The following is a 26,659-nucleotide window of genomic DNA, read 5'->3' as shown; positions in this document are numbered from 1 at the left end:
CTTTTTTTATAGTCAAGAAGTTTATATAAAAACCTGGATTTCTGGCTTCTCGTGGGAAATTAGAAGACCTGTAACATGGGGCAGGCATTGCTGCGGCAGCTTTCGGGGACTGCGGGGTGCCTGCCCCTTTAGATGAAAGAGGAACCCTCCAGTTTGCTCCAGTGCCCCCTGCAGATCAATGGGAAGTCTCTCTGCAGTGTAACTTCTTCCCACCCAGAGGATATGAATATGCAGTCACTGATTTCCCTTCTGTGCAGGTGCCCCCGGGGAGGTGGTGCCGTCTGAGGAATCAGGTGAGTGTCTTTTAGGGGAGAGGGGTCGTTGGTACTGGTGTTGAACGAGGTCTGGGCACCGTCTTTCCCCCAAAAGAGGCAGGTGCTATCAGGTGCACGGCTGTGAGAGATGGGACTCCCAGTCTGCTTGGGGCCTGGGGCTCTGACCCGGGCTCAGCAAGCAGGCGGGGCTGGCTGTGGCATGAGACAGGGGGCCAGTGGAGGTTAGAAACGGGGTCCAGGCAAGAACAAAGGGATTATTAATAACAATCTATAGATAGAAAGATCCCCTGGGGGCTGGAGAATTCAACAGGGGCGTTTTCAGAAGTCACCTGTGGCACTCGTTAAGGACCCAAGCTGGCCTGGGCACTAATGTTGAGTTTCTAATTTCCAGGACTCCGAAGGAGAGGCTCTAATCCAGAGAGTGGTAAATATGCAAGCTCCAAGAGGAGAGTGGGAGGCGGCCTGGATTCCAGGGGCTGGGACAGGACCACAGGCAGCCTGGGGGGGAAGGAGATCAGTCCCAGCAGCAATGCCGTCACCAGCCAGAGTGTCACCGTGATCCAGGAAAGGGGCCTCCGGGCTCAGGTGACATGGATCAGAACAGACACAGGCCTGTGGAGGAGGAGGGCATCAGTGGAGGTCCAAGGACAGCCACCCCACCTTCAAGCTTTGCCCTGACCGGTCCTGCAGTGAGTGCCCTCTGACCCAGGAAATAGAACCTGGGAGAGCCATTCTCAGTGAGGCAGGGGAGCGAGAATCCCACCAGCTATACCGTGTCAGAGTTAAACCGTCGTCTCTCTCTTGTTCCCAAGGAGAAGTGGAGCCCTCTCAGTTAAGAAGACTAAATATAAAGAAGGATGGTAAGGAAATTGGGGTTCCAGGGCTGCTGCTTTTGTCTGGTCCAGATTTCTCTGGGTAGAAAGTCAGCTGGTGGCCTGGAACGACAGTAATCATGGCCCACCTCTGCTGCGGGCCCTGCAGTTTGCAAAATCCTCAGCTTAGAATCACCTTGAGAAGGTGGTACAATGATTCCTGTTTTGCAGATATAGAAACTGAGGCTCAAGGACGGGGAGTGGTCTTACAGCTAGTGAGTGACACGACTTGGGCTTGGATCCTGGTCCTGTGCTCTTTCTGCTGTACGTGGAGTCACTAGCATGATAAACGCCCTCCAGGCCTTATGGCCATAATGGGGAGCTGGGAACAGGCTGGGCTGAGGAAGCTGTGAGGTTAGATTAGACTGGACTCTAGGGAAGGAGTGATGAGAACCGGAGGGACTGCCTCGACTCCAGGCCTGGAATCGTGGGGGCTTCAGGGAGGAGGGTAAGGGTGGGAAGGGAGACCATGTTTTTTGGGGGGGTTTTGGGCGGTTTTTTTGGCCGCATCGTGAGGCATGTGGAATCTTCTTAGTTTGCCGACCAGGGATTGAACTCGGGCCCCAGCAGTGAAAGCCTGGAATCCTAACCACTATGCCACCAGGGAACTCCCGAGAGCATAGTTTTTGTTTTGTTTTGTTTTTTATATATAAATTTATTTATTTATTTTTGGCTGCGTTGGGTATCCGCGTGCAGGCTTTCTCTAATTGTGGCGAGAGGGGACTCCTCTTCGTTGCGGTGTGTGGGCTTCTCATTGCAGTGGTTTCTCTTGTTGCAGAGCATGGGCTCTAGAGTGCAGGCTCAGTAGTTGCGGCGTGCGGACTTAGCTGCCCCGCGGCATGTGGGATCTTAGTTCCCCGACCAGGGATCGAACCCACATCCCCTGCATAGGCAGGCGGATTCTTTACCACGGGACCACCAGGGAAGCCCTCTAGAAATATTTTGAGTTGTTCAAAAGCCCGCCTATAGGGAGTGGGAGACCTGTGTCCGAGCCCCTGGCTCTGCCTCCATCAAGCTACATGAACCGGGATGTGCTGTCAAGCTGTCCCGGGCTATGAAGTGAGCCTCATCCCACTAAAACTGAGATTCCCAAAGCGCAGGCCATGTCCAGGTTGCTTCAGGACATGGCATTATACCCCCAAGTGAGAAGGTGACTGCCCTTTCCCCTCTCTTTCTCTGCTTGGAGCCCCCGGGCCTTTAGTGCCACCCTGACCCTTGCTCACTGCCCTCCGGACACAGAGATCAGGACCGTACGCAGAGCTGTCTGCAGGCAGCGGCGGGTAGACCTTCATCGTCTTGCTTTATGGGCCTTGCGTTTGTTCTTAAGACATGGAATCCTAGTTTTCCACTTAGTGTTGTAACATGAAGTTTCCTTTTCAAGTAAATCTATTTAAGGAAAAATAAGAATCTGCTTAAAGAAAAACTTTAAGTAAATAGTACAAGTAGTCCTTGGGTAGCAAGAAATTGTGAAGGTCATAAGCAGTGCTACGTAGAAAGGGCAAAACCCACAAAGGTGGTGTGTGGATGGCTGAAATCAGAAAAAACAGACAAGGGTGATCCCCTAGGTCCCTCTTGGCTCCAATACACCTTGGAGTCCTTATCCTGGCCTGATCTCTTCAGCCCCCAAAACTTCTAGTTCCCTAAAACTTGAAGTTCTCTTCCCAGAAATTCACTTACCCTGCCCTCACCTGGTTGAACCCTTCACTGTACTGGGTCTGTGCCTTGGCCCCACCTTCTTACCTGTCTCATGGCACGTGAATGTGCGCACGCACACGCGCGCGCGCACACACACACACACACACACACACACAAAATCTTCCCTTTCATCCAGCTCCTACTGCCTTGGCTATCTTTAAGGCTTACCTCAAACTCTCTTTCTTCCATTAATCCCTGGCCCAGATATGGTGAGTCCTGAATGCTTATGACATCTTACAACTGCATCCAATTCCACAGTGTGGGGACCTTATAATGTATTTACCATTCCCCACTTGATAGATGTTTAGGTTATTTCTAATTTTTTGCTCTTTCAAACTAAGCTGCCTTAGCCATCCAGCCCTCTGTTTGGCCTTACATTTCTCTGCAGTCTCTCTCTTTTTAAAAACATTTGTATTTTCTAAGTATTTACTCATAAGAAAATGGGGGAAAGATCAGGGAGAAATTCTCTGCTAGGAATTCATTTTGCATTTCTGAAGATTTGGGTGAGGAAAGAGTTTTCACCCCCACTCTGTCACATCTCTGAACAGACCTAAGGCTGATGCTTTCTTAAACGTTAAGTCTAGTTCTGCATGACGTCTTTTTTTCCCCTAAAGGACAAATTGATATCAGAGCCAAGAATGTTCTAGAAATAATCTTTTGATTTTTCCCCGCAGAAAAAAAATAACAAAAACAAAACCAGAAATACCCTCCTCACTTCTGTTCACTTGCCTTCCACATGCCACCTGACAGCAGTGATATGTAGTCTCACTCTGCCTTTTACCATTTACAAAGGACTTTCCCCTCCAAGACCCCCATCCATCCCTCCGTCAGTGGTGTAGAGGTTGCTCTCCTTGATTTATCAATGAGAACGCTGAGGCTCAAGGGAGTCAGGACACTTGTCCAAAGTTCACAGCACATCAGTGGCCAAACTGGACTAAAGTAGGACACAGTCCCAGCAGCCTCGGCCACTCAGAGAGCCTGCCTCGCTCCAGGGAACCGTCTCTGAATTGTCCTCTCTTTCTTCTTTTTCTTTCTTTTAAAAACCTTTTTGGCATCTTCCCTATCACAACCCTCTGCCTGGGTCAAGGCCCCTGTGTTCTCTCCCCTGATGACTCCCACAGCACCTGGCAAAGGGCAGGGGGGCCTCCTTCACAAACCATCCCTGAATTCCTGCCCAGGGCATGGGCCCTGCCTCCCAGCTACTCTCTCTACCTCCATTAACTACTAGGAAGAGCCTGCAATGCTGCTTCTGGGCACCAGGCCCACGGAAATGCACACACAAGGGCACAGACACATTCATATGCGGTGATGTTTGGTGCAGAAAATCAGTCCCTTCTAGCTTCCTCAATGGGAGACTAGTTACATAAATTAGGGTAAGTTTATGCCATGGAACACTATGCAGCCATCAGAAAGAACAGGGCAGGGGCTTCCCTGGTGGCGCAGTGGTTAAGAATCCGCCTGCCAGTGCAGGGGACACAGGTTCGAGCCCGGTCTGGGAAGATCCCACATGCCGCGGAGCAACTAAGCCCGTGGGCCACAACTACTGAGCCTGCGCTTTAGAGCCTGTGAGCCACAACTACTGAGCCCGCACACCTAGAGCCCGTGCTCCGCAACAAGAGAAGCCACCACAATGAGAAGCCCGCACACCATAACGAAGAGTAGCCCCCGCTCGCCGCAACTAGAGAAAGCCCGCGCGCAGCAACGAAGACCCAGCGCAGCCAAAAATAAATACATAAATAAATGTATATATATATAAAAAAGAACAGGGCAGATCTGTATATGCTCGGAGATAGAAAGGATGGCCCCAATCTATCAAAGAGAGGAAAACAAACCATAAAGCAGCAGGTACACAAACCGATCCTGCTTTTGTTTTTTTTGAATGTGCATGTATATACTTGGAAAAGTTTTGTCAGTCACTGCTTGCTTTTACGGAGTTGAATCAGGAAGGGAGAAAGGAGCAATGGGAAACTTTTAAACTAGGCACGTGCATTTTTTACAATTGTATTTAGCATCATTTGACAAATAAGGCGTCAGACACCTCTGCATGCCCGGCGCCGCTTTAGATGATGGGCAAAATCCCCAACCACCATCCTACAGAGTGGGTCAGAGAATAAACACAGCAGTGAAAATCCAGCAAGTTGAGTGGTGATAAGTGTTAGAAAAATAATAAAGTGAGGTGAGGGCTGAAACAGGTGGGACTTGGGATGCTGTTTTAGTTGGGCTGGTCAGGAGCAGCTTCTCTGAATAAAGCTCCCTTTGAGCAGAGACAGGAATATTTTAGTTAATTAAAAAGAGAGAAAGAAGCAAACAGTAATCTTCACCTCTGCCTTTACAGATGAGTTTTTCCATTTCATCCTCCTCTGCTTTGCCATTGGGGCCTTGCTGGTGTGTTATCACTATTATAAAGGTGAGTGTGTGGGGGTGGTGAGAACAGGGGGCAGAGGTCCAGACTTGCAGGCTGACCATTCTCTCCCTCGCTGCCCCTGCAGACTGGTTCATGTCCCTTGGGGTCGGGCTGCTCACCTTCGCCTCCTTGGAGACCGTTGGCATCTACTTTGGCCTGGGTAAGACCTTCGCACACAGTCTCTGGGAGGGCAGCGGCTGGGCTGGCCGCAGGGGCTCGCCAAGGGCTGGAAAGCCACGACCTAAACTTTTTATAAAGATTTCTTTATGCTTGTGTTTGCTTCCTGACCGCTTTCAAGGTCAATGTGAGGTCGTTGGCAAAACCCCATGGAAAAAATGGGCAGCTCCATAAAAATACAACAAAGACAGTTTAAAGTGGCAAACAAACAGAATCAGCCAGATACTGAAAACAGGGCAGTTAATGGAGTGAGGTACTGAATTCTCCGAGCTTCCTGGCATTGTTATTGCTGCTCGTGGTTGTTTTTAATAATAAGAACTCAATACCATTATCTAAGCTTAACCTGCAGCCTGAAATTCCACCATCAGAGCTTTGTTTGTACGGGTTAGGCCTTTGTTCAAGGGCAGGAGGGGGAGGTCTGACCCCGGATCCTTCGAGGGGACGCAGAGCTCCATCACCTTTCTCTCCTCCGTTCTTGACAGTGTACCGGATCCACAGCGTCCTGCGTGGCTTCATTCCCCTCTTTCAGAAGTTTAGGCTGATAGGTAACTTTTACATTCTTCTATGTTCACTTTCTCTCCCTGCCAGGGTCGTCTGTTGCAAATGAGGCTTAGCATAGTGGAAAGAGCACAGGGCCTGGAGTCATGGGCTTGGGTTCAAGTCCTGCCTCCTTCAATTTACCATTTCTGGGGCTCTAGAGCCTCTTTTAGCCTCAGTTTCCTCAACTGGAAAATGGGTGTAATAATACCTACAGCACAAAGGTGTTGTGAAAATCAAGTGAGGAATGGATGTAAAAGTCCTTAAGTCTGAACCATTGTAGGAAAGTGGAGGGGACCTGGGTATCCCTCATTCTCTCATAGAAGTTTGCATCTCTCCAAACAGCGTCTTCTTTGTGATTTTATTTGCCCAGCTGGGGGTGAGAGGGGGTTTCAGTTATCTTACACTTGGCTGATGAGGAAACTCATTAGTCAGTTACATTCATCAGAGAGGTAGAGTGACTTGCCCAGAATCACACAGCTAGGGTGGCTGGGCCAGGCTAAAGGAGATCCCCTTTCTTGACCAGCAGCTCTGTGTCTACCATTAAATCACAAAACTGAGACCAGGGGCTGTGTGCCTGCGTGTCGTGAACTTTTGTCTCCTTTAATCCACCTCGTGCATAAAGGGGAAATTCGTTGCAATGGCTGTGGGTCATGACTGCCTTATCCCAGCTCTGAGGGGCATTTGGGCATCTGGGGTAACGGTGGGGAGGAGGCCTGGCTGCCTTCAGAATCCCATGCCATTCTGTGGGCTTTGCCTTCCAGGCTTCAGGAAGACCGACTGAGGCCAGTGCCAGGTGGGCAGCCAGGCCAGGCCCCGGTGTGACCACCACTGCATCCTTTCAGCCCACGAGGACAGAACAGCGTCCTGGGAGACACGCTGGCGGGCCAAGCTAGAGCAATAAAGAGAGCGCTTTGCCTTCCATGTGTTCTGAACATTGGCACCAGCTGGGCCAAGGTGTCCCTCGGGCAGTGTTGGCATGCAACCCAGCTGCCAGGATGGCAGGAGAGGGAGGGAGCGGGCCTGTGCCCTTCCCGGGGCCTGGATCAGCGGGAGGATCCTGGGACATCACTCCTCTCAGGAGCCAGTGGGAGACCCCTGGGTCCTGCAAGGTGTAACGTGTCGGGGCTTGTGAATTCTTTCAAGTCCCCAGGCCATCCCGGGACAGACGGATGGTCCACTGCCCTGAGGCAGGGAAGTACCACGTCAGGCCCCTGGGGTGAACCTGATACAGGCGAGATTTGGGGGAACTAAATCCACAGCATCCAGGTCTTCCTATTACCTAGTGCCAGCCCTGCTGTCCTTGGACTCCATTAAGATGCAAATAAACATTCTCTTCCCTGGACTAAAAAGAGTCAGCTAAATATTCCTTTCAGTTTCTTGAGTGTGAGAATACATTTGAGGTCTTCTTTGACCCCATCTAGTCAGAGGGGGCACCTTGTCCTACTGGACAAAGTATAAAAGGGAATAAATGCAAAAAGCCCCTCATTTTAGGTCCAAGACTTCAATTGCACAGGTTTGGAATAGGAGGCAGGGTTTTGCAAACATTCTTGTGAAGAAGATCTGGAGCTGTTAGGTATTCTCAGCTCAACAAATACCAAAGAAGTAAGATAAGAGCACAAAAAAATCCATTGCAAACTCGGGTTGTGTTAGTGGAGGTATAGAGTCTAGACTGAAGGAGGTGATATTAGGTTCTCTCTTGTACACAGCCAGACCACGCCAGTAGAATATGTTCTAGATTCATATATCAAGAGTGACAGTGACAAACTAGAGAATACACAGAAGAAGAAACTAGAGTGGGGATGTAAAGAATAATTGAAGAAGTGACAACTCTTTGACTTGCCGAAGAAAAAAATGGGGACCTTTACTGAGCTCGTGGACTCTGAAAGACACTTTCTCAAGTGTCTGTGATTGTCCAGGTCCGTTATGTGGTTTAATTCTCACAACAGCCTTGAGATGTGTACATCATCCTCTTTTTGCAGATGGAGAAACAGAGACTCGAGGAGTTGTAGTAACTTGTCAAGTTCCCACAGCAAGTCAGTGACAGAGCTGTGAGTGGAACCCAAGCCTGTGTTCTCCTGACAGAGCTTGGCTAGTGCAGTCCCCCACCCCAGGCAGAGCATCCCTGAGGCAGCTGCAGTTTATTCCCAGTATTTCCCAAATTTGGGAGTTCTCAGACTTACAGAATTGTTTTTTAAATTTTTTTAAATTTATTTTATTTATTTTTGGCTGGCATTGAGTCTTCGTTGCTGTGCACAGGCTTTCTCTAGTTGCGGTGAGTGGGCTTCTCATTGCGGTGGCTTCTCTTGTTATGGAGCACGGGCTTTAGGCATGCGGGCTTCAGTAGTTGTGGCACACGGGCTCAGTAGTTGTGGCTTGCGGGCCTAGTTGCTCCGCAGCATGTGGAATCTTTCCAGACCAGGGCTTGAACCCGTGTCCCCTGCATTGGCAGGCAGATTCTTAACCACTGCGCCACCAGGGGAGTCCCCCAGAATATCTTTATAAAGTGAGAAAAGGAGGGCTGCCAACTCCTTATCTTGCCAATTAAGGAAATAAAAATAGCAAAAAACATCAACTGTCAGCATCATTTTATAACAGAAAGGATAGTCCCGCATCAAAAAAGCAGGGAAATTGTCATCAGAAACAAAATGGGGCTTAAAATGAAAAAATGAAGCTTTATGGAAATCTCACTATGTGTCCTTTGCCCTCAAGTCACTGTGGTCTGGTGAAAATTTTATCATTTGGAAACCGTGAGACTAAAGAACTCCTCAGGACTTTTACATTCTCTCATTTTGGGGGTTTTCCAACTCAGCTCCCACACCTCAAGGGATGAAAGGCTTGCTACCTCCCAAAGCACCTTGTACTGCAAGAATTTTTCTGCTCTGTGCTAAGACGCCTCTGTCAATGAAACTTAAGGCCTTCTTTCAACAGAACAAATGACCCACGGGTAGGGAATGTTCCTGATAGTCATGACTATGTTATCTCAACTTTCGGCTCTCAGCTCAGCCCTGACAGCAGCACCTGGGGCCCAGCCCTCCAACTTTGTCCCTCGTTTTCAAGATTGTTTTGGCTGTTCTGGGTCCCTTGCATTTCCACACAAGTTTTAGGATCAGCTTGTCCACTTCTGCAAAGAAGCCGGTGGGAGCTCTGCTGGGATTGCATTGCACCTGAATATCAGTGTGAAGAGGATTCTGCTTCTTCTTAGTGATGTATTACCTCCTTTTACATTTTGTTAGAAAAAAAATTGCCCCAAATCCCAGAACCAAAATCCACCACAGATGGTATTTTGGTGTGTTTCCTGTGAGTCTTTTTATTGCATAAGTTCATTTATTTTTATTTTGGGCCCTTTTCTCTTTCACATATAATAAGCATTTTTCCGTTCCTACATACTCTCCCTAAGCATCATCTCCGGCCGCTGGGTATTTCATGCTTTACAGAATAATCCGTCTATACTTAGAAGATAATATCCGCAGCTAACATTTGTTCAGCACTTGTTCTGTGCTGGATGCGGAGCCAAGCACCCTGCATACACCGTGTCGTTTCATCCTCATCACAACCCTGAGAGGTAGCACCTGTCCACGGTCCCCATTGTACAGACAGGAAAACGAAGACACGGAAAGTTAGTTTCTGAGGTTTGGATTTCAAGCACTTGTGTATAACTTACTTTCCTCAAAAGGGAGCCTGGAGTGCACAGATAAGATATTTATCAAATGAACAAACAGCATGCAAGGTTTCACAATAGAAACATGAACTTGCTGACTTGAGGGCGGTGTGGTTAGCTTTCCCTGTCCCAGCCTCAGTTTCCTCATCTGTACAATGGGGATCACAGCAGCGCCCACCTCACAGTGTGTGGTGAGGGTTATGTGAGATGATTGCATTTCCGGCACAGAGTAGAGGTACTTGATTTGGGCAGAGGCACATATTAAGGCCCTCAGGGGCAGGCGGGCAAACTCAGCCCGGTGTAGAAGTGTGGAGCAGGGAAGAGAGGGGGCCGAGGGAGCCGATACCTGACCTAAGGGTGACTGCCTGTGAAGACGTGAGTTCGAACTGCCGCTGGTATCCTTGGGCTTTCTGGGCCCAGGTGTCAAAGGAGGGGCTCAGGTGGGTCAGGTTGTAGGGGCCCCTCATGCGCTGGGAGAGAAAGACCCCCACCTCCAGGTCTCAGTGGAGGGTCTGCCTGCCCTAGTGTGCTGCCTCCCTGGGGCCCCAGCCCCCAGCACTGCCCTTGGAACCCCTCATTGCTTCTCTGCCGAGCTACAGCTCAAGGCCAGTGCCAGTGGGGTCTGGTTACACCTCAGGCGTCAGGCAGATTCCTGGAGCCCCAGTCCAACAAGTGGTCTAAAAATAAAGCATTGAATCCTGAGTCCAGGAAGGCAGGGTTGCAAAGCGGGGCGGTGGAGCAGGGCTTGGATGGGCTGGGCTTCTATCTCTGGTTGCCCTGGACACTGTGCACTGGGTTTCTGCTGTGACCACAGCAGAGGAGGACACGGGTATGAGGGTATTTCGAGGCCATCCAAGCCAGCTTGCACTGGGAGGAAAAGAGGGAAGCCCGGCAGTGCTGTGGCAGTTGTCTCCTTCTCCTGACACGGCCCCAGGAATCCTCCGTCTACTCCAGAGGACCCAGGCAGGACCAGAGATGGAGCCAGGGTATGCTGCTGACTGAGCCTGGGAAGCTGGGGAAAGTACTTGACGTGGAGGCTGGGCTTTGCGAGGAAGATGTAGGGAAGGGCTTTGCAGGCAGAGGGCCCAGGGTGGGCAAAGGCATGGAGGAGTGAAAGGACAGCATGTCTGGGGGGCAACAGGTATCAGTCCAGCATGGCTGGGTAGGAGTGAGGATTAGTGGGCAAGATACCACCAGGGCAAATGGCCTGCTTCCCCCTGGAGAACCTTGAGAGCTGGGGTAAGGAGCTGGGCTTTAGCCTGAGGACAGTGGGGAGCGATGGAAGGTGTTTGAGCAAAGGAGTGGCATGGTGAGATTGCATTTTAGAAAGATCACTCTGGTGGCCCTGTGGGGGCCATGCGAATGAGCATGACCTCCAACTACGGGGAAGATAATGGACCAAGGGCTGCTGTGCTCTGTGTGTGCCCCGAGGCCATGCTTCCCGTGGGATGCTCTTCGCCGTTGACTCAGGAGACATACTAAGCAGGCCCTTTCCTGGGAGACACAGGACTCCCCTGACAGTTGACTTCAGCTTGAGGACTCCCTGACGCCTGCCGAACTCTCCTTAGGTATCCAGCAGACAAAACCCTTCCACCTGACCGTCCTTCCCTGTCTTCTTCCCCTGGGGCTAGATTTGCATCTTCCCAGCCTTCCCCTCCCTCCCTTTTTCTCTCCCATAGGTGTTTTCCCTAAGGACATCCTTCCATATTTCACCTCATCCTGTGCTAGCTTCTCAGAGGGCCCAGACTAATGGGATGAGACTAGAGGGGCGATAGGTGCAGAGAAGAAGGGTAAATTTGGAGACACGAAGGTCTAATCCACTGTATGGCTGGAAGTGTGCACCCACCGCAGCCCCCTGGCCTTTCCCCATGGCTGGCGTTCTCAACATGCAGCACGGCAGTCCTCTATGTCCATATTGGTCTTCTCAACTAGGCTCTGAGTTTGTTTGATAAATAAATGAATGAATGATTAAGCAAGTGAATGAATGAATGAAGTGAAGAGGAAAAAGGAGTCTAGGATGATCCGGAGCTCCAGTTGGGGTCACTTGGTTGTAGCCATTATTTGGTATTTGCCCGGTGTTTTTTCTGCCACTGCAATTTTCCTTTGAAGACTAAACCTCTTTTGTGCATCAGAGGAGATTATCAAGAGTGAAAAGACAACCCGTAGGATAGAAAGTTATTGCAAGTCATCTGATAAGGGTTTAACATCCAGACTATACATATATAAACTCCTACAACTCAACAACAAAATAAACCACCCAATTCAAAAATGAGAGAAAAAAAAGCAACGGAATTGAATGGACATTTCTCCAAAGAAGATGTTTTTAAAATAGCCAGTAAGCACAAGAAGGCAGGTTTTCAGCGGATTGGATGAGGCCTACTCACATTAGGGAGGGCAATCTGCTTTGCTCAGTATCATTTGTCATTAGGGAAACGAAAATCAAAACTAACAATGAGATACCACTTCACACCCATTATAATGGCTATTACGTTAAAAAAAAAAAAAAGGAAAATAACAAGTCTTGGTGAGGCTGTGGAGAAATTGAAACACTTGTGCCCTGCTGGTGGGAATATAAAAAAAAAAATGGTACAACCACTCTGGAAAACAGTTTATCAGTTTCTCGAAAAGTTAAACATAGAACCCAGCAATCCCACTCCTAGATATATACTCAAAAGAATTGAAAACAGGGACTCAAACAGGTATTTACACACCCATGTTCACAGCAGCATTATTCACAGCAGCTAAAATGGGGAAGCAACTCAGGTGTCCATCAACGGATGAGTGAATGGATAAACAAAATGTGCTCTACACACACAATGGAATATTGTTCAGCCATAAAAAGGAATGAAATTCTGACACCTGCTACAACATGGATGGGCCTTAAGGACACTAAGTCAAGTGAAATAAACCAGTCATAAAAGGACAAATATTGTATGAGATATGAGATCCACTTATATGAGATACTGGAATAGGCAAATTCACAGAGACAAAAAGTATCACGGAAGTTACCAGAGACGGGGAGGGTGAGAGAGGCGGTTTTTGCATGATGGGTACAGAGTTTGTTTAGAGTGATGAGAAAGTTCTGGAAATGGATAGTGGTGATGATTATAAGACACTGTGAATTTAGAAATGCCACTGAATTATATATGTAAAAATGGTTAAATGGTAAATTTTATGTTATGTGTATTTTACCACCAAAAACTCCTCCACAGAAACCTGCACCTGATGGATTCTGGGAGGGTCAACCGCACACTTGCTCTGGCGGTGGGTACTGAGGGGCTTTAGCCAGTCGGCACATCCCAGTCACTGATTCAGGGCTGGGCATGTGGCAGAGGCACTGGTTGTCCCCCAGCATCTTTTCTTCCTTTTTCCCTTTCTGGGTCTCTCTGACACAGCCACAGAGGTTGTAAACCAACTAATCCAGGCTCAGCACTCAACAGAACCCGGTCACAAGGTGACGAGTCTCCCCACATGGACCCCAACCATCTCTCCCCTCCTTTTGCACATGTGCTGCTTCCGCATTGGGGGGTGGGGTGGGGCGGGGGTGGGGGCTCTGTTTCCTCAACCCCTGACTCTCAGATGGAATTGTGACTTACCTTGACCAATGGAATGGAGCAGAAGTGACATGTGACTAACCCAGGCCAAACCTTTAAGAGGCCTGGCAGCTTCTGCTTTTCCTAGTGGAATTCAGGCTCCGTGTAAGAAATCTGACTGTCCTAAGCCCTCCTGCAGTGAGAAAGCCCAAGCTGGCCATTGGGGGAGGCCAGGCAGAGAGAGGCAGAGAGAGACGGGCAAAGTGCGGGAACTACAGGTTTCTGCTACAAACACAAACAACCCAAAAGAAAATGGATACAAAATTTAATGACACTCCAAATAAGAGGAAATCCAACTGGGCAGTAAACATAGGGAAATGTGCTTGATCTGATTAATTACCAGGAAATACAAATTAAAATGACAATGAGATACCACTACACGTTCACCAGATTGGAAAAATTCGTGTCTGCCAATATCAACTGTAGCCCCATGGAGCACTGGGAACGAACATCCGATGCCAGGTGGGAACATTTATTTGTTCAATCACTTCAGAAAATCGTTTGGCATTATCTAGTAAAGTCAGAGATACACATTCTGTTGCTGGGCAATTTCACTCTGAGACAGCAGCATTGTTCAAAATAGTCCCAAACTAGAAACAGCCCAACGTCCATCAACAGGAGAATAAACTGTAGCACAGTCACATACTGGAAAGTTACCCAGCAATGAGAATGAATGCACTCCACCTGTACACAACAACACAGATGGAACTTATAATATTGAGTAAAACCATGCGGTTTTATTTATATAAAGTCCGCAGACAAACCCAGAGCTATATTGTTTAGGGCACATGTACAGGTAATCAAACCATGAAGGAAAGCGAAAAAGGGATTCCCGAAGCATTGGGAGAGGTTTATCTGTAGAGAGAGGAGTGTGATGGGGGAAGGGTGTTTGACTGTGTCCCAGGTGCTGGCAATGCTGTTTCTTTACCTAGGTGGTGGCTACCCGGGGTTTACTTTATAACTATTTTTCAAGCTGTGAGTATATCTTGGATACTTTTCTGCATATTATATTGCACAATAAAAATGACTGAAATCAAGTATTAAAAACAAAAAATCTTTGTTCTTCGCTCAACTGAAAGTGCTATTACATGGCATGGACGCAAGAGGGGGCTCTAACTGGTGAGCCGCGGGAAAGCGAGGTTTCCTGGCAACGGAGAAAGACATTGAGCAGGTCGATTCTTGAGAGTGGGTCAGCAGTGTGTTCTGGCTCCTGTACCTGCCAGGTGGGCCCGAGGTCCGCTTCTGGCACATGAAGCGTCTCTGTTGGTTCTGAGAGCGTCCTTGACCTTTCCTGATGAGAAGGGCTCTTCTTCCAAAGGCAAGGGAGGGTCGGCAGAGCCCAGGAGGCTGCGCCCTCGCATCGCGGAGCTCTTTGCCTGCTAGAGTCAGGTAGTGATATCCGAGGGCCTGGACTGAGGGACCTTTTCCAGAAAACTCCAAACACGTCGTAGTGTTTCTAAGAAAAGAAAAGAAAAGGGGAGGGGAGGGGAGGGGAGGGAAGGGGAGGAAAGAAAGGAAAGAAAAGAAAAGAAAAAAAACAGAACAAAATACCAAACTGAAAAAATTAAGAAGGGGCTTTGCCCACAGCATTCGAAGGCACCACATCACAAAAAAAGACGGCTTTTCAAGATTTGGGCTGTGATTGGAGGTTTTCTGGATTGTTGACAAAACAGAAAGTTGTTGGTTGTTGGTTTTTTTTTTTTTCAGAACGTTTTAAAATAAATTAGTAGATAGGTACATTTGAAGCTAAGTGGGGGTGGGTGATAGTAACACCTACACACAGAATACATTGTTAATAAGAGCTTTCCCATACTTTGTCTCACTTGATTTCACAGTCACTCTGGTATCACTCCATTTTGTAGATGAAGAAACTGGAGCCCAAAGATGTTAAATGGTGAGAAGTCCAGAACTTTCCTCCCAACCCAGTTTACAAAAGAATAAATATTTACTAGTTTATTTTTCAAGGGGAGAGGCTGTTAATTGTCTCTAATAATGTAATTAAAATTAAAACAGCAGGAAGGTAACTTATTTTCTCCATTAAATTAGCAAAACTATTTTAAATCATAATCCCTCACCCTGGGGAGGCTGTTTGGAAACTGGCAGTCTTTCTAATACTTAGTTGCAGTGGAAACCAGTGGCCACTCTTTGGAAGAGCAGCCTGGCAACACCTAGCAGGAGCCATAAAAATGTTTCTGCCCTTCGATCCAGCAGCCCCCCTTCTGAGAACCTATCTGAATAACATAATTTGAAATTTGGGAAAAAGTGTATGTGCAAATATTGGTGGCAGCATTATTTATGATGGCAAAAAATTGAAAACACAGGGGAAGAGTTAGGTGGCCAAGAGAACAATCATAATTAACACTAGTGCCTCCATTTTTTAAATGATTTTTTTTTTTTTTTTTTTTTTTTTTGTGGTACGCGGGCCTCTCACTGTTGTGGCCTCTCCCGTTGCGGAGCACAGGCTCCGGACACGCAGGCTCAGCGGCCATGGCTCACGGCTCCAGCCGCTCCGCGGCATGTGGGATCTTCCCGGACCGGGGCATGAACCCGTGTCCCCTGCATCGGCAGGCGGACTCCCAACCACTGCGCCACCAGGGAAGCCCAGCATATATTCATTGAATGCTATTTTATGCCAGGTATTTTAGGGACTCAAAGATGAACAAGACACAGCAATCCTATGAGCTAGAGACTATTACTATTCCCATTGTGTAGATGAGGAAACTGAGACCCATGAGATGACTCGCCTATGAAGACACAGAGGGTAGTCATACCTTGGGGCTGCTTCATCATTTGCACAAAAGAGTCACTGTCGGCTCTAGGCAGCCTCATGCTTCATTGTTCCTCATGGAAGGGAATATTTTAATTTGGGGTGGCAACTCTTTTTCTTTTTCTTTTTTTTTTCTTTCCATCATGCCCTGGAAAAATCAAAAGAGGAAACATCCTGGCATACAGCTTAGGAAATATAGCCCATCCAAAAGCTGCCAAGAATAAAAGCTAACAAAACTTTCTCAACTGAGTTTGATTTTCTACTCTTAAGAAATTAGGTAGAATTTGCCCCCTCTGATTCCAAAATTAGATTTGTTAGGAAAACTAACAAAAAGTTAGTTTTGATGGATGTGTTTGGACATGTAGCAATTCAGTGAGATCTTGTTTTTCACTTTCCTAAATGAATTCTATTTACAGCTGTTGATTGGGGGTAGCTTAGTGGTTAAGTGCAAATGCTTTGGTTTGACAAAGCAGGAAGTTTTATAATAAGTAAACTATTTTTTTTTTAACTCTTTAAGCTTCAGTTTCCTCATCTGCCGAATGGGTCTAAGAATACTTTCTTCAGAGATCTCTATGTAAGAGCCAAAGGATTCAGGGGTAGTGGTCACCATCTGTCCCCCCTTTTAATTCACGAATCTGACCCAGGCAAAAACCAGGTGGTTCCTGGAGGCTGACACTGAACTACTGCAAACCCAAGCACATAGTAGCCCCAACTGCAGTTGCTGTGTTGGATGTGGTAGCCTTGCTAAACATTAACATAGCTCCAAGTTCATGGTATCCAACCATTGATCTGGCTTATACATTCTTTTACATCCCTAACAGGAAAAAGGACCAGAAACTGCTCACTTTTATGTGGGGCAGACAACAGTACACATTTACTATCCAGCTCAGCCTATGTTAACTCTCCTGCCCTCTGTCCTAATACAGTCAGAAGGGACTGGACCATCTGGACATTCTGCAAAACAGCACATTGTTCCATTCTGTTGGTGAAATAGTGTGAAGAGGACTCGAAGAACAAGACATGGTTCCAGAGGGTAGTAGGTAAACCGTACAAGAATTCAAGCACTCTAGAAGATGGTTAGTTAACACTTCTAAGTTTCAGGGGCTCATCACATCAATAGTTTGGGGGGTTCAGTGGTCTGGAGCATGCTGGGATAACCTCTCCAAAGTAAAGGACATCTGATTGCATCTTGTACCTCCCACCGTCCAGAAGGAAGCACAGCGTGCTGGTAGACCTCTGCAGGCTGGGGTCGGCATACCTGATACTTGGGAATTGTATTTTTTTAATTTTATTTATTTTTGTCTGCATTGGGTCTTCGTTGCAGTGTGCGGGCTTCTCATTGCCGTGGCTTCTCTCGTTGCAGACCACAGGCTCTAGGTGCGTGGGCTGAGTAGTTGTGGCACACAGGCCTAGTAGTTCCACAGCATGTGGGATCTTCCCAGACCAGGGATTGAACCCGCATCCCCTGCATCGGCAGGTGGATTCTTAACCACTGCACCACCAGGGAAGTCCTGATACTTGGAAATTTTGATCCAACCTATTTTCTGAGTGATGTGGAAGGCTGCCATCTCTGAGCAGGTCCCGGGCAGAAAAGAGCTCTGCAGAAGAGCCAGGCTGTCCTGCAAGCAGTTCTGCCTCTTGGGCCATAGAACCTGGGAGAACCTATAGTATTAGAGGGAAAAGGTGCCACATTTTTATGGCAAGCCCTGATGGGAATATCACAACCCAGATCCCTAGAGTTCTGGAGAAAGGCTGTTCACTCTGCAGCAGACAATTATCACCATTTGAGAAAGCCCTCCTGGGGTGGGCCCTGGCAGAGACGGTGCACCTGACCATGGAACATGAAGTGACCCTGCAGCCCAAACAGCCCCTCACAAGCTGGGATCTGTCGGACCTACCATGTCATGAGGTCAGGTGGGCGTGACAACAATCCAAAGTCAGATGGCACATCTCGGATGGGGCACAAGTAGGGCAGAGGGTACAAGTAAGCTGCCCAGGCAGATGGCCGAGACCCCCATGTCACCCACCAGCACTGCGCGAACACATCCCCTTCATCTCACACCTGTGGCTGCATGGGACCCCCATGGCCACCTGATAAGGAGGGAAAGGGCCAAGCTTGATCCACAGATGGATCTGTTTGGTATGTGGGTAGAAGCTGAAAATAGAGGGTGGCCACACTGCAGCCTCATTCCGAAGTGACCCTGAAAGACAGTAAATAAGGTGGAATCTTCCCAATGGGCAGGGCTTTGGGCAGTGTATGTGGGCATCCACTCCGTGGACAAGAGAAGTGGTCTGAGGTAAGAATAAATACAGACCTCATGGGCAGTGGGGAAAGAAGGAAGGATAAATATTAGAAGACTGGGGACAAAGAGGCCTGGGAAAGAGGGATGTGTGTGAACCCACAGGGATGGACACAAAGTGTGAAGGTCTTTGCACCACATGTTGGTGTCCATGGAAAGCATTCATCATTGAAGAGGTACTAATCAACCAAGCAGAAAGAATGATTCAGCTAGGTCAGCAGTCAGCTTCTGTCACTGGTCACCCCAGTTTTGGCACAATAGCCGCATGAATGGAGGTTATGTGGCAGGGGTAGAAGCTCTGCATTCACTAAGAATGATCTGGCTACTGCCACTTCTGAACGTCCACTTTCCCAGCAACAAGGATTAACATGGAGCTGCCAACATGGTACCACCCTTCAAGGAACCCACCAGCCACTTGGTAGCATGTTGATTACATTGGATGTCTTCTACCAAGAAGCAATTTGTCTTGGGTGGGACTGACACATATTTTGGGTATGAGGTTACCTTTCCTGGTTACACGTTCTCAGCCAATCTAAAGATTTGCAGAGTGTTTGATCCACTGCCATTTGGTCTCAGAAAACATCACCTTGGACCGAGGGACTCACTTTACAGCAAAGAAGGTGCAGCAGTAGACGTATGACCATGGGACCCACTGGACTTATCAAACACCACATTGCCCAGGAACTGCTGATTTGGGGGAGGCTTTGGACTTATGAGGAATTTGGGGCTAAAACGTACATCCAAGCCAGTCAAACTGGGCCCCCAAAAGATAACAGGTTTTGGGTCTCTCCCCAACCCAGAAGTATTATCTCATTTCTACCCCACAGACCTGTAAGAAGGAGGTACTTTAGTTCTTAATACTCTCTGACTTGAATCCTTTCTCTCTTCCACACATGCAATAAATTCTTCCTGAAAGCTAATGTACCACCAGGCTCCCTTGAGGACCACTGGCCAAATGCTGCTTCCCACAGACCTCCCTGGCCTGCCTGGAGGCTTTCTTGGTCAATACCTGGCAAGACTTGCAGCCCTGTTGGGCCAAAGGCTCTGTCATTCCTTCCCCTTGCAAACATCCGAGCAGACCAAGATGCTAGCTTTCTAGAGTCACAGGCAAGACACCCTGGTAGGAGGTAGGCTCACATTCAATTTCTCTTCTTCTCCCAGGAGGATTTTAGCTCTTTCCAATCCAGCCGTCTCTAGAAAACTCTATTCTGTGCCCCAAAGGCATGATCAGCAGAATGCTGAGGAATGATAAGGTTGCTCTCAGTAACAACCACTTTCCTCTTGTCTCCTAAGTGGATCTGGCTTTCCCGAGAGGTGGTGATGATGTTATTTTGGAGGCGCCGGCTGCACTCAGGCTGCCTTAGAGTGCGCTGTGTGGCCCCTGGCCTCTGGCTGAACTGACTTGTCTTCTGTGAAGACCATGTTCTCACAGGCAATAGGGGTGAGGGAAGCAGTCAGGAACCTGAAAACCTGCCTTTCCCCTTCATAATCCCCTCCCCACCCCCCGACCCTGTTCTGTGGATGCTGTTGTGAAGTTTGTATATTAAAGAATTGTTGGGCTTCCCTGGTGGCTCAGTGGTTAAGAATCCACCTGCCAATGTAGGGGACACAGGTTCGAGCCCTGATCTGGGAAGATCCCACAAACCGCGGAGCAACTAAGCCCATGCGCCACAACTACTGAGCCTGCACTCTAGAGCCCGTGAGCCACAACTACTGAAGCCCGCGGGCCTAGAGCCCGTGCTCCCCAACAAGAGAAGCCACCACAATGAGAAGGCCGCGCACCACAATGAAGAGTGGCCCCCACTCACTGCAGCTAGAGAAAGCCCGCGCGCAGAAACAAAGACCCAATGCAGCCAAAAATGAATAAATAAATTTATTTAAAAAAAAGAATTATATTAAAAATGTTTGATAGGGCTTCCCTGGTGGCACAGTGGTTGAGAGTCCGCCTGCCGATGCAGGGGACACGGGTTTGTGCCCCAGTCCAGGAAGATCCCACGTGCCGCGAAGCAGCTGGGCCCGTGAGCCATGGCTGCTGAGCCTGCGCGTCCAGAGCCTGTGCTCCACAATGGGAGAGGCCACAACAGTGAGAGGCCCGCGTACCGCAGGAAAAAAAAAAAAAAAAGTTTGATAGGTCTAAAAAGGAAACACTTTAGCTAGAAAAAAGAGATGCAACTGAGGCACCAACTTGTGAAAAGATACTCTGTGTGGATGGAGCATCCTCTTCCACGATTCACACAGATACACTGTGTGGATGGAGCATCCTCTTCCACGATTCACCTTAAACCAAAACTGTGATTGGGTGCTGCCTACAGTACATAGAAGAAGCAGACCTAGGGATCAGCAGGTGGAAGTAAGAGTTACTCCTTTCCTCGTACTCCGAATGAGCCACTGGGAGAATGTGGGCTTCCCATCCTCACAGCTCTAGGCTCTGTAGGCCTTGAGGTCTGGGTTCCCAGCAGGGGGATGCTTCCACCAGGATACACAAGAATCCCACTAAACTTTCAGCTATAGCGGCTACCTGATTGCTTCAGGCTCCTTGTGCCAAGAGACCAGCAAGCAAGAAGAGGAGTCACCCTCCTGGCGGGTGAATTGACTGTGACATCAGCAGGAGACAGGGCTGCTGTTACACACCAGGACAGAGACAAATACATTCGACACCCCAGGTGACCCTCTTGAGTGTTTCTTGGTTCTTCTTTGACCGATTTTGATGGTAAATAGACAGATGCAGCAGCCATAACTAAGACGAGCATGGTGACCAGGGTCTCAGACATCTCAGGGATGAAGGTCTGGGCTGTCTGGCCAGGTACGCCACCTTGACCAGCAGAGGAGCCAGCTGATGGTTAGGGGGTCTAGAACAGGTAGTAAGGAGGGAGATAATGACTATACCAGCTGGAGTGTGAGAGCTGTAGCTAATTCCACTAAGTGTAAGAAAAAGAGATGGATCAGAATCCTGGAGATGTTCTCAGATGGTGTTAACTTACGAAGCAGGAGATACAGATGGTATGGAACTGTAGTGAATGCTGTGGTGTGCATCCTGATCTCCCGCGGGACCGAGGCACCAGCCATCAGGAGTCTTGCCTTTTAACCGATGGGACCGTCGTGTTTTTTTTTTAATTAAAAAAATATTTATTTGTTTGTTTGTTTTGGCTGCTCTGGGTCTTAGTTGCGGCACATGGGATCTTCACTGCAGCATGCGGGCTCTTAGTTGCGGCATGTGGGATCTAGTTCCCCAACCAGGGATCGAACCTGGGCCCTCTGCATTGGGAGTTCGGAGTCTTATGAATGGGGCTGCCTTGTCTACATTTAGGACCCCTGCTTGGGGGCAGCCCCAGCCAATGAGTAGCCTAATCAGGGGTACAAGGGCCTGACCCCCCACCATCAACTCAGGACAGTTCTGAAGGTCTAGCCCACTCTCCCTGAGAGCGCTCTCCAGTAAAGCTGCTGTGTGCAAACCTCCTCCTCAGACTCTGTGTCCCAGGGAACCTGGCCCAACACACTGTGCACATCCTCAACCACACTAGTTAGTATCAAACTGTCGCCAAGATGGTTGTACCAACTTACATTCCTACCAACAACGCCTGAGAGTTCCATTTGCTCAACATCCTTGCCAGATCCTGGTATTGTTAGGCTTTTTATTTATAGCCAGTCTGGTGGGTGTGAAATGGAATTTCATTGTGGTTTGAATTTACATTTCCCTGATGACTAAGGAGGTTGAGCACCTTTTCATGGGTTTACCGGCAATTTGGATTTTCACTTTTTGGGAACAGCCCCAGCTCCTTTGCCAGTTCTGGTTTCACAGACCCCCTCATTTAGTGCTACCTACTAAGGGAGGGAGTGCAGGACTAAGCCCAAGGCAGACTTAATTGGCTTTCCTGAAGGCCACAATCTCAATGGATCCTTCATCCTCCTCTGACTTGCCATCTGAGTGGTGTGAGATTCGGTGGACCATTCCCTCCTCCCATCACCTTCTGCTCTTGGCTTCCCTGACAGTGAAGAAACCTAGCGTTCTCTGCCTCTCTGGCTGCCCGCTCTCTGTCCCCTCTGCAGGCTCGACCTCCTGCAAAGGCTTAACTATGAATTGTTGGGTTCCTCAGGGAGTAGTCCTTGGCCCTGTTTTCATCTTACTCTGACCTTCTCTCTCTTTTCCAAATCCCCTCTCCACCCTTCTCCACTCTGCTCTCTGTTTTTGGTTTTTTTTTGGCCGCGCCATGAGGCATGTGGGATCTTAGTTCCCCAACCAGGGATCCAACCTGCACCCCCTGCATTGTAAGTGTGGCGTCTTAACCTCTGGACTGCTGGGAAGTCCCTCCACTTGGGTCTCTGACTCAGGAAGCCGATTATATGGATACCTTGAGTGGGCTTGCTTGTTCTTTAATTTTGGATTGGGTTTTAGTTATCGCTGCATAACAAATTACGTCACAATTTAGGGGCTTAAAAAAGCCACCATTTTATTATCTCTCGTGATTCTGTGGGTTGACTGGGATCATCTGGGGTCAGTTCTGCTCCACCTGACGTCACATAGGGGTAGTCCACTGGGGACTCAACTGGAACACCCAAGATGGTGCTCTCACGTCTAGCAGCTTCGTGGGAATGGCTAGAAGTCTGGCCTCAGCAGGACTGGGAAGCCTGAAACTTTGTCTCTTTCCAAGGCATTTCAGGGCCTCCCTATCTCCCTAAGGCCTTTCCCTCCCACAGTCCTTCTGGTACAAGGGAGCCAGACTTCTTATATAGCAGCTCAGGGTTCCTCAAACTGCAAAAGCTGAAACTGCCAGGTCCCCTTAATTCATGGGTCCCTAGTTGGCACTGCATCACTCTGCTGCCTCTGTTGGTTAAATAGGTCACTGGACCAGGCCAAATATAGCATGGGAAGGGACTGCACAAAGGCATGAACACCGGGCCGCAGGATTCCTTTGGGACCGTCTTTGGAGACTAGCCACCACAGTCTCCTATCTCGTCCTCAAGCTCCCTCTCTTGTGCAGAATGAATGTTTTCCCCCACTTTCCATAACCCCCAAACTCTCACCCTATTTCAGCCTCAAGGGCAGGCCAGAAGTCTGGTTTCTCATCCAATTGTTGATGAGGCACTTGGGCAAGGCTCCTCTTGATCTGAAGACCTGTGGACCAGAGAGAAGTTATCTGCCCTCACGTACCCAACGTATTAAAATGAGACAGGAACTGCAGCACCACAATGTACACTCCCATCCAGAAGGGAAGACAGAGCAGTCACAGGTCCATCACAATTCTGAAATTCTTCTGGGTACAATTCTCCATGCTCCCTAGGCTAGGGAATGCATGTTGATCGGGGCCCAGGTCTGCTCCCTGGGAATGGTTCTATTTGGCTCTTGGCCTCTGAGTCATCCTTGTTTTACTTAAGAAATGGTTCATGTTTGCCTGATTCCTGTCCTTAGGCAGTTGAGAGTCACAGAGGCTACATTTTGCTTTATAATGTTTCTGTTCCTTTCTTAAAAAAATTTTTTTTTTTACCTTTTGACACACTTCACCCATAAAAGTACATATAATGTGTGTATATATGTATATGTACCTTATGTTTATTTTTTAAATAAATTTATTTATTTATTTTTGGCTGCGTTGGGTTTTTTTGTTGCTGAGTGGGGGCTGATCTTCGTTGCAGTGCGAGGGCTTCTTATTGCGCTGACTTGTCTTAGCTGTGGAGCACAGGCTCTAGGCACGCAGGCTTCAGTAGTAGTTGTGGCTCGCGGGCTCTAGAGCACAGTCTCAGTAGTTGTGGCGCACGGGCTTAGTCGCTCCGCCGCATATGCGATCTTCCCTGACCAGGGCTCGAACCCGTGTCCCCTGCAATGGCAGGCGGATTCTTAACCACTGCGCCACCAGGGAAGTCCCTGTATTTTTATTTTACATATACGCACACATACAATTGGCCCTCCATGTGCACATGTCCTGCATCTGCAGATTCAACCATCCACAAACCGAAAATATTGGAAAAAAAATTCCAGGAAGTTCCAAAAAGCAAAACTTGAATTTGCTGCACTCCAACCATTTTTTTTTTTTCCTGCAAAAAGCTTTATTGTTTCCATTTGCTCTGCGGTGTGGGAGAGGGCTCCAGGCTGGTTAAAAAGCTGCCTAGTGGCGGCAGGCAGAAGCCCTGGCACCAGGGGGTTGTCAGAGGGGTCGTCAAAGTCCGCTGGGCTCCAGAGGCTTCTAGCCGTAGCGGAGGGTGATCCTTTCAAAGAGATGCTCGTCCAGCCCAACCTGGGAGCCGGCCAGACTGCGGAGGTTAGTCAGGTGGTTGCCCTTCTTCCTGATGAGTTTCACCTCCTCATCCAGGAAGTGGCTCTCCAGGAACTCACAGAGATGGGGGGGCAGAACTCAGAGAAGGCAGATCCAAGAGGGCTCGGTTCAGCTTCTTCTCCAGGACTGTGGCGACTTCCACAGTGTTCAGGTTTTACCCCACTCATCTTGGGACGGCTTCTGTGTGTCCTGGAAGCGTGTGCGGCAGCCATGCCGGTTTTGCATCTGCAAGAGACCCTCTGCAGCCTCGCGTTTCTCCCGCACCGACTTGCCCAAGAAGTGGTCCACGCCCTCCAGAGCCACGTGGTCTCGGTGGAAATAGAAGCCCAGAGAGAGCTGGGTGTGGGAGGCGCGCAGGCGCGTGTTGACCGGGTGGTTGATTGCGGCCTCCACCGCAGGGAAATAATCCTGAGGAATGTGGGAGCTCCGCTGATCCTCAATACGGAGAGAAACTCCGAATATGGTGTTGGTTGGTCCCTGAAGCCGAGGCTGGCTGAGAGGTTGGTGCCTAAGGTTGTGGCTGGGAAAACAGTTGGAGGGTGGTTGGAGGCTGGAAGAAGGGATGTCCCTGGTGGTGTTCTGTCCAAACACTGTAGAAGCTAGAGACAGATTCTCGGGACAGCCGGTGCACTGCCCCTCCAACAAGCATTTACACAGCATTTATGTTGTATTTACAACTACTTATATAGCATTTACATTTTATTAGGTATCATAAGTAATCCAGAGAGGATTTAAAGTATACGGGAGGATGTGCCTAGGTTATATACAGATAGTAGGCCATCGCATATATAAGGGACTTGAGTATCTGTGGATTTTGGTATCCACGGGGGTCCTAGAATGAATCCCCATGGATTCTTAGGTACAACTATATACGTATAATGTCTCTGTTCCTCTCAGTCCAAATTAGTAAAATGAAAGCTTTTGTGCATTTCCTGTGTATCAAATGACCTACTCCATTAGACAAAAGCCACACTTAACATTTCTTTCTGAAACAGACCCTTTGGGCCACATGCAAGCGCTAAGGGATACGCCTTCAGAGGTTCTTAGAAGCCTGTTGTCTAGCTGAGAGGCTCTACCTGCGCCGTACCCTGAAATGCATCTGAGTTCTCAAGAAAGTCTGTTGTATCTGCATCCTTCATCTGATCTTGACCCGGAGGCCACATTGCACGGGAAGCACCCTGTATTTGATCTTTGCCCCCAGGTTCCTTCCCTCCCCCAGGTTCTTATTTCCTTTGATACTCTTTATTGGGCTATAGATGTTGGGAATGAGAAACGGTCTCATTTTCCAACCTGACAAGCTTGAGGCGAGGAGCGTTTCCTATAAATTCCTCTGTGATACGGAACAGCTCTTTCTTTAGCTCATCCTCCATGCGTCCCTCAGCTAAAATGAACCAGTTGATTCTTTCAGCATTCTGCCTTGAAATCTCCTCAGCCAAAACAACAAGGCTATGAACTGTACTTTCTGTTTTCCACGATATTACAGGGAACAGTTTTATTACATTTTTCTGTCAGTACGTAAGTCGCGTCCCCTTTGGTCAGGCTCCCGTAACAATTTCTCACATTCTTCCACATTCCAATAACAATCTCTTCAAGGCCCCCTAGCCTCTGCCCATTGCCCTGTTCCTAAGCCAGTGTCCCATGTTTTCAGTGCTGTTTATTGGAGCCCCCCCTTGGATAGCAATTCCTGTATGGGCTGTCTATGGCTGAATAGCAATCACTCCAAAGTCTAAAACAGCGACAGTTTATGATCTCCCAGTTCTGTGGACTGACCGGCTCAGCTCCACATGATGTTGGCTGGGGCGGTGATCCTCCGGACCCCCCTCCAAGACGGCTCACTCACATGGCTGCACCTTGGTGGGGACAGCTCGGAAGCTGGGCTCAGCTGGGGCCCTAGGACACTGGGCCTCTCTTCTGTCACTCCTTGGCTTTTTTTTTTTTTTTTTTTTTTTGCGGTACGTAGGCCTCTCACTGCTGTGGCTCCTCCCGTTGTGGAACACAGGCTCCGGATGCGCAGGCTCAGCGGCCATGGCTCACGGGCCCAGCCGCTCCGCGGCACGTGGGACCTTCCCCGACCGGGGCACAAACCCGTGTCCCCTGCATCGGCAGGCG

General features: G+C 48.7%; 2 protein-coding genes across 4 annotated transcripts in view; one reads left to right on the top strand and one right to left on the bottom strand.

Moving 5' to 3' along the window:
- Positions 1-7,312, top strand: part of TMEM40 (transmembrane protein 40) — a 33,059-nt gene extending 25,747 nt beyond the window's left edge. For 2 of the 3 annotated variants that reach the window (XM_082662872.1, XM_082662874.1), the window contains 7 exons: positions 258-293; positions 667-699; positions 1,088-1,135; positions 5,178-5,249; positions 5,332-5,406; positions 5,906-5,968; positions 6,725-7,312. In XM_082662872.1, the coding sequence (XP_082518998.1) occupies positions 258-293; positions 667-699; positions 1,088-1,135; positions 5,178-5,249; positions 5,332-5,406; positions 5,906-5,968; positions 6,725-6,744 (347 nt within the window). In that variant the 3' untranslated portion in view covers positions 6,745-7,312. The remainder of the gene's footprint in view (positions 1-257; positions 294-666; positions 700-1,087; positions 1,136-5,177; positions 5,250-5,331; positions 5,407-5,905; positions 5,969-6,724) is intronic. The other variant, XM_082662873.1, reaches the window with a different exon arrangement.
- Positions 7,313-24,460: 17,148 nt separating this feature from the next.
- LOC309828297 (ferritin light chain-like) lies at positions 24,461-25,920 on the bottom strand (the record flags this gene model as incomplete). Its single annotated transcript, XM_082663541.1, has 3 exons — positions 24,461-24,627; positions 24,709-25,070; positions 25,841-25,920. The coding sequence occupies 3 exons, from the start codon at positions 25,918-25,920 to the stop codon at positions 24,461-24,463; spliced, it is 609 nt and encodes a 202-aa protein (XP_082519667.1).
- Positions 25,921-26,659: the final 739 nt, after the last annotated feature.

This window comes from Grampus griseus (genome assembly GCF_964374135.1).
Source record: "Grampus griseus genome assembly, chromosome: 10".
Taxonomy (NCBI): domain Eukaryota; kingdom Metazoa; phylum Chordata; class Mammalia; order Artiodactyla; family Delphinidae; genus Grampus; species Grampus griseus.
This window is presented reverse-complemented; position numbering and strand designations above follow the sequence as displayed.